Below are 15,971 nucleotides of genomic sequence, written 5' to 3'. Positions count from 1 at the left end.
GAAACTGCCTCAGACCAAAGTTACCAGCAACCTCCTGGCAGCTCCTTCCCATGAACCCACTTCAGTCTTCATCTTACTTGACTTCTTGGAAGCATTTCACATCATTGTCCTCTCTCTTCCTCTGCTCTGACCCTTCCCAGTGAATGGTCCTGCCATCTACCCCACAGTCTGAGCCCCCAAGCCTCAGAGTCATCTAGGACTTCTCCCCACCCCTCCCAACCAGTCAGTCACTATGTATAGTTCTGTTCCACCTATGATCATTAATTTTATGTGTCACCTTGACTGGGCCATGGGGTGCCCAGATTAAACCTTGTTTCTGGATGTGTCTCTGAGGGTGTTTCTGGATGAGCTCAACATTTGAATCAGTGGACTCAGTAAGCAGATGGCCCTCCCCAGTGTGAGTGAACATCACACAATCCTTTAAGGGCTTGAATAGAACAAAAGTTAGAAGAAGGGAAAATTCACCTACTCACTCCCCTTGTTTCTCTCTCTCTCTCTCTCTCTCTCCCTACCTGACTACTTCAGCTGGGATACTGGTCTTCTCCTGCCTTTGAACTCTCTCTGAACTCTCTGTCTCAGTGAACTCCCTCATTGGCTCTCTGGATCTCAGGCCTTTGGACTCAGACTAGAACTTTACCACTGGCTGTCCTGGATCTCCAGCTTGCAGAGGGCAGATTGTAAGAATTCTTGGCCTCTATAATTACAATTGCATGAGGCAATTCCTTATAATAAATCAATCTCGATAGATGATAGATAGATAGATAGAAATATAGATATATAGATAGATATCTATAGATAGATAGATACATACATACAGATAGATAGAGAGAGAGAAAAAGAGATTACAGATATAAATATATAGATTTAGCTATATCTGCACAGGTTTCCCCTGCTATCCAAAAGTAGAGCATTCCTATGAAATCTTTCATAAACCAAAATGACTTAAAGGAAAGAAGCAATTACTATTAATTTATATGGAAAAAATGTTTGAGTGTCCTCAGACCCAAAAAATAACCTCTATCAGGCCTTTCTGATGCCTTAGGACACCTCTTGCTGACAGATGCACAAAATAAATCAAGATAAAGCACAGATCAGCCACTGTGGAAAACAGTATGGAGGTTCCTCAAAAAGTTAAAAATAGAATTACCCCTTTATAGCAGCAATGTCCACAATAGCCAAACTATGAGAAAAGCTCAGCTGTCCATCGACAGATGAATGGATAAAGAAGATGCGGTATATATACACAATGGGATATTACTCAGCCATCAAAAAGAATGAAATCTTGCCATTTGCAATGACGTGGATGGAGCTAGAGGGTATTATGCTAAGTGAAATAAGTCAGAGAAAGACAAATGCCATATGATTTCACTCACATGTGGGATTTAAGAAACAAAACAGACGAGCAAAGGGAAAAGAGAGAGAGGCAAACCAAGAACCAGACTCTTAACTCTAGAGAATAAAGTGATGGTTACCAGAGGGGCAAAGGATGAGGGGACGGATGAAACAGGTGATGGGGATGAAGGAGTGTACTTGTGATGAGCACGGGATGATGTATGAAGTGTTGAATCCCTATATCATACACCTGAAACTAATATTACACTGTATGTTAACTAATTGGAATTTAAATAAAAACTTCCAAAAACAGATAAAGCACAGATGCTCATAGACACAGTTCAAAGCTGAGATGCCAAGTGCAGCTTGTGAGGAAGAAGCTTGGTGGGTGCACACAGCCTCTGGAACAGGTCACTGCAAAACAAATGTTGAACAATGGACAGTGTTGTTGCTTTTGGCCTATTTTTATAAAAGCAAAAATCTTCTGCTGGTTTCTTTCAGTTAGCAAAAACAGGTACTAATGTAGGTCTTTCATAAAAGTGGTGTAAAGCAAACTTGAAAAGCGGGGGGGTGCCTGTATGTCCAACTCTCTATCTTTGTATACATCTCCTACTGGTTCTGTGTCTCTGGAGAACCCTGATACAACCTCCTCAATATATAATTAATTCTGTGTTTGAGCAAAAATCTTCTCAGTAGTCTACTTCCCTCTGTCTTCTCTGCCACTCCCCTAGGCAATCCCGTCACCGCCTCTTGCCTGGATGACTGCATGGCCTCATACTTATCTCTTGGATCCCGTCATGACCCCTTCAGCCCATTACCCACATAACAGACAGACTGATTATTTTAAATGTAACAGGCCTGGCCATATCCTCCTGCTTCTCAAAGATACCTCAGTGCCTTCCCATTCTCACTAGAGAGTAAAGACTACAGCCCTGAGTGTGGCCTCGGGGCCCTGCATGGGCTGCCTTCCCTCGGCTTCTCCAATCTCATCTTGCTCAAGGATTTCCCCTTACCCTACCCTGGCTTCTTCTGTTTCCTTAAAAATATGATAGCCTTGCTGGACTCTAGGCCCCTTCACATGCCATTCCTCTGCCTGATTTAATTGTCTTCCATGCTCTTCTGCCTGATTGATTCCTACTTCAAGCTTTAGGTTGGGCCTGGCTTCCTCAAGAAGGCTTTCTCTGGCAGCCCGCAGCCCCAGCCCCCCAGGCTTCCCCTACCAGAAAGTCCAACATGGTTCATTGCCGTGGCTTGTCTAATGCCTTCCCCACAAAACTAGGCCCAGAGTTCCAGAAAGGGAGGACCTAGCATGTTGCTGTACTCCCTTCTGGGGCCCCATGGCTTGGCTTGAAGCAGGGACACAGCCAGCTTCTGGAACACCATGCTAGTCTTGTGATTCTTAAAAAAAAAAAACCCACATATTTTGTCTATAAAAAAGTCTGAGGGGACACAAAGATTTTGTCTATTCTTCAGGCTTTGGGTTCTCACATCACTCTCCTCAGAGGGACCCTGGGAAAACTATGCTGAAGCCCACTTCTGTCCCAATCCCACCTGGGCTGTTAGGACCTTTGGCAAGTGGCCCAGGCCTGTCCATTTGTGGCAGGGAAGAAACTGCTGTGGGGGGCCTGATTTCAGCCTGACAAGGTGCCCCTGTCTTTGCCAGCATCTCAGAGAAGTCCTGATGTCCACCCCCAAGCTTTTCCAGAGTGTGTGTGATGTGCTCAGGGTTGGGATAAGGAGCAACAAAGTCTCCCCCTGCTACAGATGGAATGTTATAGCCTGAATTGTGTTTCCCGCCCAAACCGCCCCCCCACATTCAGATGTTGAAGTCCTGACCTCCAGTACCTCAGAATATGATTGTTTTGGGAGATAGGATCTTTAAAGAAGTAACTGAGGTTAAATGAGATCAAAAGTGTTCACCCTTACACCAAGAGGAGATTAGGACAACAACACACACATAGGGAAGAACATGTGAGGTCACAGGCAGAAAAGGGTGGTCTACAAGCCAAAGGGAAAGGCTTTAGAAGAAACCAACCCCGCCAACACCTGGATCTCAGCGAACTAACCTCTAGAACTGTAAGAGAATACATTTCCGTCATTTAAGCCATCCAGTCTGTGGTACTTTGTTATGGCCGCCCGAGCAAACTAACACATGAAGCTTGGGTCCTAATTGGAGAATATAATCAATCAACACATTTTATTTCATTGAACACTGACCGTGAGCCACTGTGCCGAAGTGTAAGGAAGAAGTGGGGAGAAAAACGTTTTACATGGTCCCTGCTCTTGTGGAATTAACAGTCGGGCAGGAGGAGGTGTGAGGGTGCTGGCAGGTTGGACAGTCAACGGGAAAACAAAAGCAAAGTAACCTCCAAAGGAGACTAGCAGTGTCATATGAGTGGCCGGGGTGTGGGGCATTCAGGAGAGACGTGAGTTCCCCTTGATGAGGGCAGCACTTCCTGTCTGTGAGCCCTTGGTCAAATGGCCTTCCTTCCCTCAGCTATCACAGGTTTGTTGGAAGAATTGTCTCAGTTAATGCATCCACAAGGCCTGGCATACCCTAAGTGCTCAATAAATGCTGTCTGTGATTATTTCCAAGCACAACTCATGGATCCTTCCCACTATCCCTCCGTCCCTTCAGTAGGTGCAGTCTCGGACCAGCTGCTTGAAGAGTTTGGCAGTAATACAAGGTGGAGGCTTGGGGAAAGAACGACAAAAGGGATCCCAAGCCACACCCGAGAAGCAGTCTCTGCCCCCTTCCCTGCCATCACGCCTTTAAGTCTCTGCTCCTGACTTGCCCTCACGGTCCATAAGCAATCCCAGTGCCTTGGCCCCACAACCTATGGTCTTGTGGTACAACACGAAAACAAGAAAGCGAGGCCCAGTCCCTCGGATGGTGCCCAACAGGGACTTTGGGAGCCTGGGGCCTCCCTCATGTATTAGCTTCCTCTTGTGGGCTAGCCTAGGACTCTAAGTCACTGCCTAGAATGCTTGTTTCTGACAAAAAGAGCCTAAAGTTCAAAACCCATATTCAGAATGTGACCCCACCTGTGTCCTGGAGTCTGCTTGAAGAGTATTCACTTGACTTCTCCACATCTCCAGAAGGTTGGCTTCATGCAACAAGCCAGTCCCAGATAAGAATGGAACCCAAGGCCCCTGGTTGTCAGTTCTGGCATTTAGCCTCCACATTCAATCCTCGAAGGAGGCCCTAAGTTTCATTGTCATTTTCTCATCACTGCCATGGCTTTTCCTATTAAAGCGTGGATTATTTTCATTACTGGGGATTGGCCATATCTCACCCCACACCAACAGCCGGGAGTGTTTGGGGCTAAGACTATGCTTCCACCAAGGGGAAGCAAGGGCATCCTTGCCCTCTGAACAGTCTCTGACTCTTGCCATCCTCTGAATTTAGGAAGCAGAGCCAGGGCGATGCCTGAGTTTTAAATCCTACCTTCACAGGACACAGAAAAATTTCTCCCTCCCAACCCTTCCCCAGCTCTGAAACCAAGCAAGGCATCCTTTTAGCAAAAGAGACAACTCTGTTAGTAACCAGGGATCAGGTGACAGGGAAGTTGCTAACTTGATTGGCCACAGACTTTACTAACCGCATCCCAGGGGGATGGGCCAGGAGATCATCTTACACACATGAGGACAATCTTTAGAACCCAAGACATCTCTGCTTCCTGCTTCTAAACTGGTTTGGGCTGTTTCCTCATCTACAGTCTGACTTTTGGGAAAAACAAGTTTGGCCCACAACCATCCATTTCCTCCGCGAAAGTTTGGGAGTCAGCAGGGATCCAAGACTGATGAGGACAGGACACAAGTGAATGCCATGTGCTCTTTATTATTATTAATTATCTTCTTGTACAGAAAGAGACGAAATTTAACAGCTAAACTCAACAATTATAAAAAGAGAGAGAGAGAATAGGAAGCAAGTATATTGGTTGCTCCCAGGCTCCAGTGAAATCCTGACATACTACTGAATGTACAGATTTCCCAGCTGACACGGGTCAACACATGAATACAAGCACAGTTTAAAGTGGTACCAAAATTAATCCATTTCACAGTAATCATGTCTATAAGCTCAGTTGCACATATCAGGGTTTCCACTGTCACAAATTCACAATCACAGAGTGAAATAGCAGGTGTGTTCAGGCCTGGGAAAGTGGCATCCAGAAGGGGAGATAGATCGGGAGGCAAAAGCAGCTGTGGGATTTGTTCCAATTTTGAATATCTGTGTTAATGCTCAGGCTGGGGGCGGGGGAAGGGCAGGCACCATTCAACGGTCAGATGTCTCAGTACAGTGTTTGGATATCCTTGTCAGAGAAATTCTTGCTAGAGAGAGACTCACCGCCCACAGCCTGTGAAAGGAAAACCTCCCTACATTTAATATTTGGAGGCGAATGATGGGAGTGGCCAGCCTGATAGCAAAACATCTGCTTTACAGAATATTTAGCAAGATACACCAGTTACGTTACTTTAAATTGCAGGCTAGGAGAATGAAAACCTGCAGCACCCACCCTTCCCACAATGGAGAGAGACCAAGAGACCATCCTACGCAGAAAGAGCCTTACACACGAGAATTGCTGAGCCCCAAAGCTGAAGGCACGGTGAAGGGATCCCTGATGTCTTGAGCCTTTTATTTGAAAAAGGTGCTCATTTTAACTAGATCCCTCTTACACATAGGACCCTGAAAATTGACTAAAGCGAAGAATATTTCAAATATTTCTACAGAGCGAGAATCGCAGATACCATGAATTATCTTAAGTTGTGATTTTCTATAAGTTCTGAATGGGCACAGTCCTGAAATGGAGCTTCGTTACTTGTCAAGCCGAAAAGCTTTGCTGCCCAGCTCTCCATCTTGGCCTTGAACATGAAAGCACATGCAAGACCTAGCACACAGGCACACTCTTAGAAACACAGAGAGTAGGTGAATAGGACCCCCCCTTCCCCCCACCCCCGACAAAAGAACAATCTAGAGGCAGTGTTGTTTTTTCCTTCTTCTCATGGGATACCATTTGTTTGTCAAAAGATCAACCCGCAGCCAGAGAGGAACCATCTGGCTCCAACTCCTTAACAAAAAGACATTTTCCTGTCCCGAATTCCTCATATTCAGGCCACCAGAAAGGCCACATCCAACCCACTGGGCAGATTCCTGTTTTCCCAAGCACCCTAAGGAATTCACACTACTGGCAGTGGGATTCACAAGCAGAAGAGGAGGCTCCTGCTAGATGTTGCTTCACTCTTTCTCCTGTGCTTTCGTCTTGAAAACCCCAGGCGATGGGGAGCAGCGTGGTGGGACAGGTTTGCGATTCTCATTTTAAAAAGTCTTAAAAAGGTTTTTAAAGCCTTTTCTCTTTTTTCTTAATGAAAAATATCTGAATAACTAGCCCCACCAGTCCCAAAGTCAATAGTCACACATTTTTTTCCCACCAAAATATAAAAACAAAAAATAAAAAGGCCCAGGAGTGCTCAGATCTCCTTCAGCTGGTGATACCCACAGAATAGGAGTAGAGGCGGGGGACACCAGGCCAAAAGGGTGTGTGAGTGAGGGGTCCCACAGGGTGGAGGCTTAGTCTTCTCCCAAAACTTTTTGTGAAGTGGGGGCAGAAGGTGGTGCCTTTCCGGGGGCTTGGACAGCTAATCTCAGCTTTCCTCCCTCAGGGCCCTGTCAAAAGCCCGTCCAGCCCCAGGACGTGACATTCCTCCCTTCAGACTGGTACCCTCCTGGTACAAATATAGCCACACACCGGCTATTGTTTCACGCGTACAGGCACACACACGCACACACACAAAGTCCCAAAACAACAAAAATGTGGCTACTACAGATTCAGCATCATATCAAACCAACGTCCATACAAAGACAGAGTTTGAAAAGATATATACAGAGCGTTCGTAAAAGCCAAATGTGCACCGCGAGGAGTTCTGACCATTGTGTACTGTACAGTCTTTTTTTCCTACAATATACTGCAAAAAACATCCCAGAGACCACGGTGGCAAGAATCCTGCGAAGCACCTTAACAGGAGAACACAGGGCCCTAGGAGCTGCCTGTGAGCTCTCCCTGCGGGCCCTGGCTCGGCGCCTGAAGGACACAACACGTGCTGTCCTCCACCGGGCCAGGCTCCTGCTTCCCGCTCCCTCCCATCTCCACCCAGCTTGGCAGGGAAGGGCTCAGCAGATGCCAAAGGCAGCAGGCATTCCTTGGCCTACTCCCTTCGGCTCTGGTCACTAGGGCCCATGCCTGGCTCTCTTCTCCCATGCTCCCGGGTCACACGCAGGCACCTGCCTGAGGAAATGCTGGGAGGGCAGGGCTGGCCCCAGAGCTTCGGGCCGCCCCAGGTCCTCCAACATGGCCAACCAGGAGTGACCACAGCCTCCGTCGTGCAAAAAGGGGGGCCTTTCTAGGCCCTAAAATACCTTTGTGAGGAAGGGCAAGAGTGTAGTGTTAGAGGCCTGGAGGGAGGAAAGGGGGAAGGAAGGAAAGGTGGAACGCACCTGGTCAGCACCTCGGGCATCAGGGAGCTCTTGGGGAAGGAGGAGGGGGCACAAAGTGCCAACTGGCAGGAGACTGAGATCCCAAGTTGAGACTCAACATCAGTGTCACGTGAAGGCCTCCACTAAGACTGGTCTCCTATAAGCTACACATTTCTAGAAGACTCTTCCTAAGGGCAAACTGCACTAGCTCCCCAGGCATTAGCTCAGTCAGCCTCCCATAGGCCTGGGAGGGAGTGGGAAGGACGGAAAACCGCAGGCACCAGGTCAAGTCGTCGAAGCTGGTGGCCTCATTGGGATAGGAACACAAGTCTCCTAAACTTGAAGCATGTCCCAAGGCCAGTCCTCAGGGCGGGAGGGGCCTCCAGAGGTCATCTGTGGCCTCGAGGCAGGGTTGCCGTCAAAGAAGGAGACCCGATGCCGGTCTCGGAGAGCTGTTTGGACAGAGAGAAGCTTGTCTTCTCGGTGGCTTGCCGATAGACCCTGGCTGTGCACTCGTTTGGACCCCACAAAAATTTGCTACATTTTTTAAAGCACCACTGGGGCCAGAAGGATGGACATGCGGGGGTGAGGGGAAGCGGTATCGAGAGTCTTGTACGTGGTCACGGTCAGCTAAAGGGCAGGTCACTTCTGCCCCACTGCCGTCCAAAGCCTCACTGAAATGCAGAGGTGGACAGCCCCTGGGCCAGAGAAGGGGGTTACTAAAAATGGACCAGCCCCTGGCAATAACACAGCAAACCCTGAATGGGCCTTTGACCCCACGTCACAGGCTTCCCCACCTCCCCTGCCAAGAAATTTCTAAAAAGGGACACTTCAGGATCTTTTCCCCAGGTGGACACCATTCTTAAGGAGAAGTCAGTCATCTGAAGTTCAAGTTCAACTCAATGCACCTGCTCACGAAAAAGGAAGTATCCTAAAAGTTCAAAGCCAGAAAGCACAGTGCTGAGGAGGCCAAGTTCATGGGTTTAGTCATTCCATGGGCCAGTCAACCTCTGTAGGAGAAAACTTCAGCTCTCTGCCCCAGCCCGTACCCCTAACCACTCAGAGGCCACGGGCTCCCCAGGCAGGGTCACCAGCGTTAGTTTTCCCAGTGCTCTGATTGGGCTCAGGCCAGTGCGTAGCAGTTTTAGCACAGCCGGTACACACGTCTAGAAAGCCAAGGTCTTCAGGAGGCCAAGCACACTAGAACCAGAGCTAGCCTCCAGGATGGCCAAGTTCACACAGGCCTCTCGCTCAATCCGGCAGCTAGGCCCTTGCCCCTCATCCTTCACACACCCTGTCCTCCTTCCAGCTTCTCTAGATATTCCTTTTAACGTGGTCAGCAGCGTGGGGGTGGGTGTTGGGGCAGGGGAGTCTCACAGATCTGATTTCCCTCAGTCCCCTGTGAATGGCCCAGGTTATATTGTTTTGTTTTATTGTGTTGGTCACTTATTCATTTGTTATTACCCTTTTTTGTAGTTGTTGTTCAGTCCTTGTCCCCGTGCTCAAAATGTAAGCAAAGACAGAAAGCACAGGACTGTTGAGGAAAAGGGGTTGCTGAAGGGCTAGCTTCTCTCCCTCATCTCTGTGGCCTAGGCTTCCAGACAGAGACAGGTCTCCAGCCAGCTACGTGGCCCTGGGGCCTGAGCCTATGGACATTCTGGCCACAATCAACTCAATAGGGTAATACCTTTGGCATAAGAGAAGCCAGTTCCTGATGGGAGGACAGGATGGCGGGAGCATGGGGGTTTGGGGAAGAGCTGGGCTCTCTAGCCTGTGGCTCTCCCCAGGGGCTTTGACGCATATGTGTTCCCTACCCCCCGCCCCCTCCACCTGTCTCTGACAACTGACTTCCTACAAATCCACGGTTAGGAAATTATTTGGCAACAGGAGGCTAAGGCTGTTTTGTGGTGGCACAGTCTTTAAAAAGTAAAAAAAAAAAATAATAATAATAATAATAATAGGAGACCCCTTAAAGAGGCTTTCACTCCGGACAGGCCAGAAGTCCTACTACTTGTCCAAGCCAGGGTTGGTGGCCACTATCTCCTCATACTTCGGGGGTGGGTCGCTATAAGAGACGCTCGCCTCCTCATTGCTGCTCTCCTGGGGCGCAGTCACCTCCTCATAGGATGGGGGAGGAGTGGCACTGGACAGCCTGGAGAGAGAGAGCTCAGGGAGGTAGAGGGTGCTCTCCAGGCGAACCGTGGTTCTGCCCCCTCGACTGGGCCCCAGCACCACCTGTGCATTGTTCCCTGCCTCACGGTGCCCAGAGGACTCCCCCTGGCTATGGCCAGTGCCCCGGTACACCATGACCCGGGGGAGACTGTGCCCGGTGCGACTGGCCAGGTACCGGTTCTGAGCATACGACGGGTGATGACGGGTGGCTTTCTGCAGCTGGCACCTCCAGATGATGAACAGGGCAATGACAATCAGCAACGCCACCCCCAGAAGGGGCACCACCACGTACATGGCATCTGAGCTTTGTGCAGGGTCTCGGACTGAGTAGACTGCATTCGGGTACCCCTTCCAGAACTCCATCTACAAAAGAAGAAGGGCCGCTTACACTTACATGCAAGACCTCATGCCCCAGCTGGACCTCAGAGAACTTCAGCTAGTCTGGCAAGTTCAGCAGGGCCTGGGGCGGCTCCCCACCCTGCCCATCTGACTGGCCTCTCAGCTACCTGAGAGGCTATGGAATGCACCCAGGACAAGGGACAATGCTCCCAAGTGAAGGGGTCCCCAGAATCAGGCAGCTGGGACTCTAAGGACATGTTGTCTGTCCTTCCATGGCCTGAGACTGGGCTATCTTTCCTTCATTGCTTCTGACTGGCCTGAGATACCAGGGCCTGCTCTTGTTATTCCTGAGGCTGCCCCTGCTCCCAGAAGCCGGCCCCGGGGCAGTACGTGCCGTTTTCTCTTTGTCCTCGAACACCTCCTTGACCTCCTCGTAGCTGCAGACCTCCTCCATGCACTCTCGCTCAATGGTGCCCTGGCGCAACTCCTCCAGGAATTCATTGGCACGAGGGAACCGTTTCAGGACCGAATGGGCATTCTTGGCCTCCAGAAACACTGAGGAGAGATCTTCACTGAAGCCTGGAGTGGGCAGGGGCCCAGGGGCTCCTTTAAGCCAGACTCAGCCCAGACACAGAAGCATAACGAGGAAGGGAAGCAAGACAAAGTTGGCAGGCAAGACACCACCCCAGATACGGCGAGGCCTTTTTTTTTTTTTTTTTTTTTTTTAAGATTTTTTATTTATTTATTTGAGACAGAGAGAATGAGAGAGACAGAGAGCACATGAGAGGGGGGAGGGTCAGAGGGAGGAGCAGACTCCCTGCAGAGCAGGGAGCCCGATGCGGGACTTGATCCCGGGACTCCAGGATCATGACCCGAGCCGAAGGCAGTCGCTTAACCAACTGAGCCACCCAGGCGCCCACGGCGAGGCCTTTGTAAAAGGGATCAAAAGGCTAACTTTCTCTGATGCCATGACGTGTCAGCTTAGAATACCACTGACCCGAGGAGACTCGGGCCTCGGGTGTTACGGAGGAAAATGGGATCTGAATGAGAGGGAAGGGCATGTTGCTGGTGACCAGTAACAAATCACCGCATATGACTCTACAAGGGCGGCATCCCTCCACCTGAATGGCCACCTGGGCCATCATCAATAGTCCGGCCCCAGACAATCTAGTACAAACCCATTCTGGCCTAGATCAGGGCATTGGGTGCATACAAATCTGAGAGTGCCTCTGGGAAAGGGGTAGCAGGATCTATGTGGGGAATCTAAGCCTTCGTAGACCGCACAGATGCTTCCTGCAAAAATGTCATTGAATGCTGGTCATATCTACTTATTCCAAAGGGAGGGACCCAGCTACGGTCCAGCCACCTAGCTACGGTATCAGCTATATGCCTCTGTAAACCTGAGCTAGTTCTCCTGTCAACCAGCCCCTTGCAGGGCCCAGGGAGGCAGGGCTTTACCAAAAAGCAGGTGCCCTGTAGTACTAGTTTCTCTCCTAGTAGCCTGGGCAGGTGCACATCTACAAGGTCACCCTGGGGACAGGCAAGCTGGGAAGGACTTGAAAAGTGAGCATGCAGGGCACCTGGGTGGCTCAGTCGGTTAAACATCTGCCTTTGGCTCAGGTCATGATCCCAGGGTCTTGGGATCGAGCCCTGAATCGGGCTCCCTGCTCAGAGGAGAGCGTGCTTCTCCCTCTCCCTCTGCCTGCCTGTCTGCCTACTTGTGCTCTCTCTCTAACTATGTCTCTGTCAAATAAACAAATAAAATCTTAAAAAAGAAAAAGAAAGAAAAGTGAACAGGCACCTTTCCTGCGAGCCCCTGGGCATGGCCCCTCACCCCTTGGCCTGGGCCCTGGCAAACTCACCTGCCATTGTTCCTCCCTCAGACCCAGCGTCTCACTTGCCTGGCAAAGGAGAAAAGCAGAGTCACAATGAAATCACACCCCAAAGCCTACGGGGCACCTTCTTGGCCCTGGGATGTGACTCCCACCCCCGCTGGCCTGGTCAAAGGTCAAAGGAGCACCTCATGAGGCAGGTCACCCCCTGTGCCACTCACAGCTTCCCATCCTTCCCCAGGCTCTCTTCCCAGAGCTCCCCAAGGCCCAGCAGAGCCCAAAGCTAACCTTCCAGCTCTTTGCCCCATGAACAGATTCAGAGAGCTTAGAACACCTAAGGGTTGACTTAATTCTTAAAAAAAAAAAAGGGGGGGGGGGAAACCCATCCTACAGGCCAAGGTTCCTCCTTCCTCACTTCCCTCGACAGATCTTTGCACTGTTGAGTCGGAAAGGACCTCAGAGAGACAGAGAATTACGTGAGGTCAAGCACATCAACAGTGACAGGGACAGGACCCAATTTTTGGAACTCAGTTTGCTCACAATGGCAAGTCCCAGATACCTCTAATGACAAGCATGTTCCTTGAAATCGGGCAGCACACGTTGAAGAAGCAGGTACTGGCCAAGCTTAACGCGGGGAACAACAGCCATCTCAGAAGTCTCAGCCCAAACCCAGGTGCCCCGCTCTTGGTCTGCACCAGACAAGGCACTGAGGATCTTCTGAAACTGAGATGCTAACTCAATGCAAGTGTTGCCTCTCATGTGAGCTATTGTCCAAAAGCCTTGCTCCTGCTCAGGAATCATCCTGCCACTATGTAAACCGTGGCCACGGCACAGTGCGCCCCGCACCACGCACTCCCCCTCACACACATATTCCAGAGCTCTGCCCAAGCTGTCCACATCTGGGAGCAATCACCCCGCTGCCCCCTCCCCAAGCAGAAGCTCTGGTTTTATGACTTCACTGGATGCAAGACACCTGAACGGTGTAACCCGTCGTGCCACCCTTTTTGCCTAGGCTGCCAGGAAGTTCAGTGTTAACAGTGACCATCAAGCCCAGCTGTTGAGCACATATGCTTCTCCCGTGCAGCGTGGCATACGCTTTTCTCTTTATGTGTTCAGACCTCGTGTATGTTTCAAATATACCTTCTAATCCTTTCGGCAAACAGGTAGGCTATAAATCATAAATAAAATTAAAGCTAAAGGAAAAACAGCAAATCTAACATCCATCTATGGCAACACCATGTCAAGGGGGATTTTTCTCTCTTGAACCCCACAATGATCCCACCCAAAATTATCAGTGAGTGAATGTGTCAACAGATGGGTCTACCATTGTAAGAAAAGTTGGCCCTTGATGTTTTAAGAGTGAAGATAGACTATTTATCTCAAAATTCTGCTTCATTACTGATCTCTGGGTTTCCGGGGGGGGGGGGGCGGGGGGCGGGGCATGCCAGTCACATGGTGATGGTGTGGGTGTGGCATGCCTAACAGCAAAGGGTTTTCATTGAATTAAAAACGGAGCTGTTGTGTCAGGGTTTGACAAGAATGAGTAAAGGCTGTACTAATAAGTGAAGACAGAAAAACCTACATTTCATTGCCTATCAAAGAGAACTGCCGTGTGATTTTTGTTCATTTTTATGTGGAAAAATTACATAACAGCTTACATATAGCCACCTCTTGTCCCAAACACACCTGACTTTGATGCATGAACATCCACACAGATCATAGCCACGAATGCGTGCTCTCCTGACCCTTGCCAAAGTTATTAGTTCATTTTTAAGCTGCAAACAAGCCAGGAACGCCCCCCAAACAGCTCACGGGGCATGACCTACTCCATTAATAATTCTGTAGCCACCATCGCTGCTGCTGCCTCCTCCACCTTCCCCAAAATTTAGCGCCTGCTTCTTCCCCTATAAATACACCATCAATAGGGCGTTGCTATGGCAACAGCGAGGAAGCGTGAGGGCTCCACGACAGAGAATGCTGCTGCAGTCACGCATGTACATGTCCCTCCTACCCCTGGTGGATACTGTAAGGCTGATTGTAGGCCGAAGGAATTTTTAACCCACTCCCCCCAAGAACACAGCTGAATCCTGAAGGCCTGGAAAGGAAGGCAGGCAGGGACGGGCCGCCACAAAGACCTTCCTTATTAAGACCCCAGCCTAGGCTGAAGCTTCCAAATCACAGCACTCTGAAACATCGCTCCCAAAGTCCCTCGCATGGGGACAGGAGGCCATCAGAGCACCGGGTGTCCCAAGACGTAGCCTCCAAACCACTTCTCCAAATCCTAGCCCTTTTCATTCCCCTCACTCAGAACTGGTCGCCAGGAAAGACTTCTGTGATCGCCAAAGCGCATGACTCATGAACCTACCCAGTGACATGGAACTCCCAAATTATGCTCAAACTCTGGGCCCTCCTTGTCTCCTTCCACTCATGCCAGCCCTTAAAGTGCTCGCCCTTGCCCACCGTCGCCCTCCAGCTGCGCCCTGCCCAGGAACTCCAGCTTCTGGCCCAGCCACGCTCTTCTCCTGGGTCTGCTCAAGACCCCCAACGCCTTGGCCCGGCCGGGCCGTCCCCCAGTAATGTCCCGCGCCCGGTTCAGGGGCCCTGGACACCGAACCATGCCCTCGGGGCTGGGGCACCCAACCCAAACGGCCTCACCGTTCTCTGGGCCCGGGAGGCGGCCGCCCTGTTTGCGCACGCAGCCCGCCACCTCGCTGCGGCGCCTCTTCCAGCAGGGCCCCTGTCCCCGCCCACCTGCTCCCCGTCGGCCAAGCCCCCGGCCCGGCCCAGCCGTCTCCTCCCTCCCTCCCTCCCCGCCCGGCGCCCTCCGGCCGCCACCGGGGCCCCCGCAACCGGCCCGGCCAAGGCCCGGGCCGAGGTGCGCCTGGAGCTCCCGCCCCTCGCAGCCGGGCGCCCGGGCCCTGCCCGTTACCTCGGCACCCCCCTGCCCCTGCTCTCCTCTGGGGACTCCGCCGCTGCCCGCCCCCCACGCCCTGCTGCGCCAGGTCTGGCCTCGCGCCCCGCGCCTTGCGCGCCACCCTCGAGCGCCACGACCACCGTGCCCTGATCGCCAGGCCGCGATCGTCGCGCCCCACCGCGCGCCGGGCCGCCGGGCCGAGGACAGGAGAGGGCTGGGGGCGAGGAGAGCGGGCCGAGGGGGAGGGAGGGCAGGCCGGCAAGCTGGGCCGGAGGGGCGGCGGCGCGCACCGAGCACCGCGCGCCCGCGCCCCACTCCGCCGGCGCCGCCCCTGCCCCCGCCCGTGCTGCCAAGGGGCGGGGCCTGGCCGGCGGGCCCGGGCACGCCAAGGACCCCCAGCCAAAGGCGCGGGCCCCGTCGTGCCTCCGGGCACTGGCCCTCGGAAGCCCGGGCGCCAAGGCGGGCTGGGGCGGCCGCGCCCAAGGCCCACACGCCAGGGGCCCCGCGCAGCGCACCCCCCCCCCCCACCAACTGTCCCCGATCCAGGCTCACCTGTCATTGTGGCCAGCCCGCCCCCGAGTGCCAGCCGAGAAAAGAAGGGGCTCGGGCCAGCAGCCTGGGCCCACCTCGCCGGGCTCCAGCCGGCCCCTAGAAGGGCTGGGTTGAGGCTGCGTTCCGCCAGTGACTGGGTGACCTTGGCTTCTTCACTTACCTCCTCCCCCCGCCCCCACCCTGCCCCAGGACGACAGGCTTCTCTCCTGTCAAATCTGGTAAATGGGGAGAATCCTGCCTCCCTCGCGGGGCTGCAGCGAAATAAAAGAGGAAATGGGCTTGGGAAACTCTTAAGGCGCAGAAAGGGAAGAGGAAGGGAGCGCGGGGGTGGGGAGTGGGCAGGGAGGGGTCTCAGGAG

The 15,971-nt window shown here is 51.9% G+C and overlaps 2 protein-coding genes across 5 annotated transcripts in view; both read right to left on the bottom strand.

Moving 5' to 3' along the window:
- FATE1 (fetal and adult testis expressed 1) overlaps positions 1-15,749 on the bottom strand; it is a 30,798-nt gene extending 15,049 nt beyond the window's left edge. Inside the window, exon 1 of one of the 2 annotated variants that reach the window (XM_045883759.3) lies at positions 15,614-15,749. The gene's annotated coding sequence lies outside the window, so the exon portion shown is untranslated. Of the gene's footprint in view, positions 1-10,268; positions 10,334-15,613 lie in introns of those variants that run through there. The other variant, XM_045883752.1, reaches the window with a different exon arrangement.
- On the bottom strand, positions 5,154-15,751 carry PRRG3 (proline rich and Gla domain 3). 3 transcript variants are annotated; one of them, XM_045883739.3, is made up of 4 exons: positions 15,614-15,751; positions 12,178-12,216; positions 10,710-10,870; positions 5,154-10,339 (listed from the first exon to the last, which is right to left on the bottom strand). In XM_045883739.3, the coding sequence occupies exons 2-4, from the start codon at positions 12,182-12,184 to the stop codon at positions 9,812-9,814; spliced, it is 696 nt and encodes a 231-aa protein (XP_045739695.1). In that variant the 5' UTR covers positions 12,185-12,216; positions 15,614-15,751; the 3' UTR covers positions 5,154-9,811. The 3 variants fall into 3 exon arrangements, with proteins under 3 accessions (XP_045739695.1, XP_045739701.1, XP_045739688.1); XM_045883745.3 differs by lacking the exon at positions 15,614-15,751 and adding an exon at positions 14,803-15,046; XM_045883732.3 differs by lacking the exon at positions 15,614-15,751 and adding an exon at positions 12,707-14,787.
- Between the last annotated feature and the right edge of the window lie 220 nt (positions 15,752-15,971).

The sequence above is a fragment of the Mirounga angustirostris genome, unplaced genomic scaffold (genome assembly GCF_029215605.1).
Source record: "Mirounga angustirostris isolate CCGP_5_RB_7025 unplaced genomic scaffold, mMirAng1.0.hap1 SCAF_11, whole genome shotgun sequence".
In the NCBI taxonomy this organism is placed as follows: Eukaryota; Metazoa; Chordata; class Mammalia; order Carnivora; family Phocidae; genus Mirounga; species Mirounga angustirostris.
The sequence above is the reverse complement of the archived record's forward strand: the minus strand, read 5'-3'. Positions and strand labels throughout refer to the sequence as shown.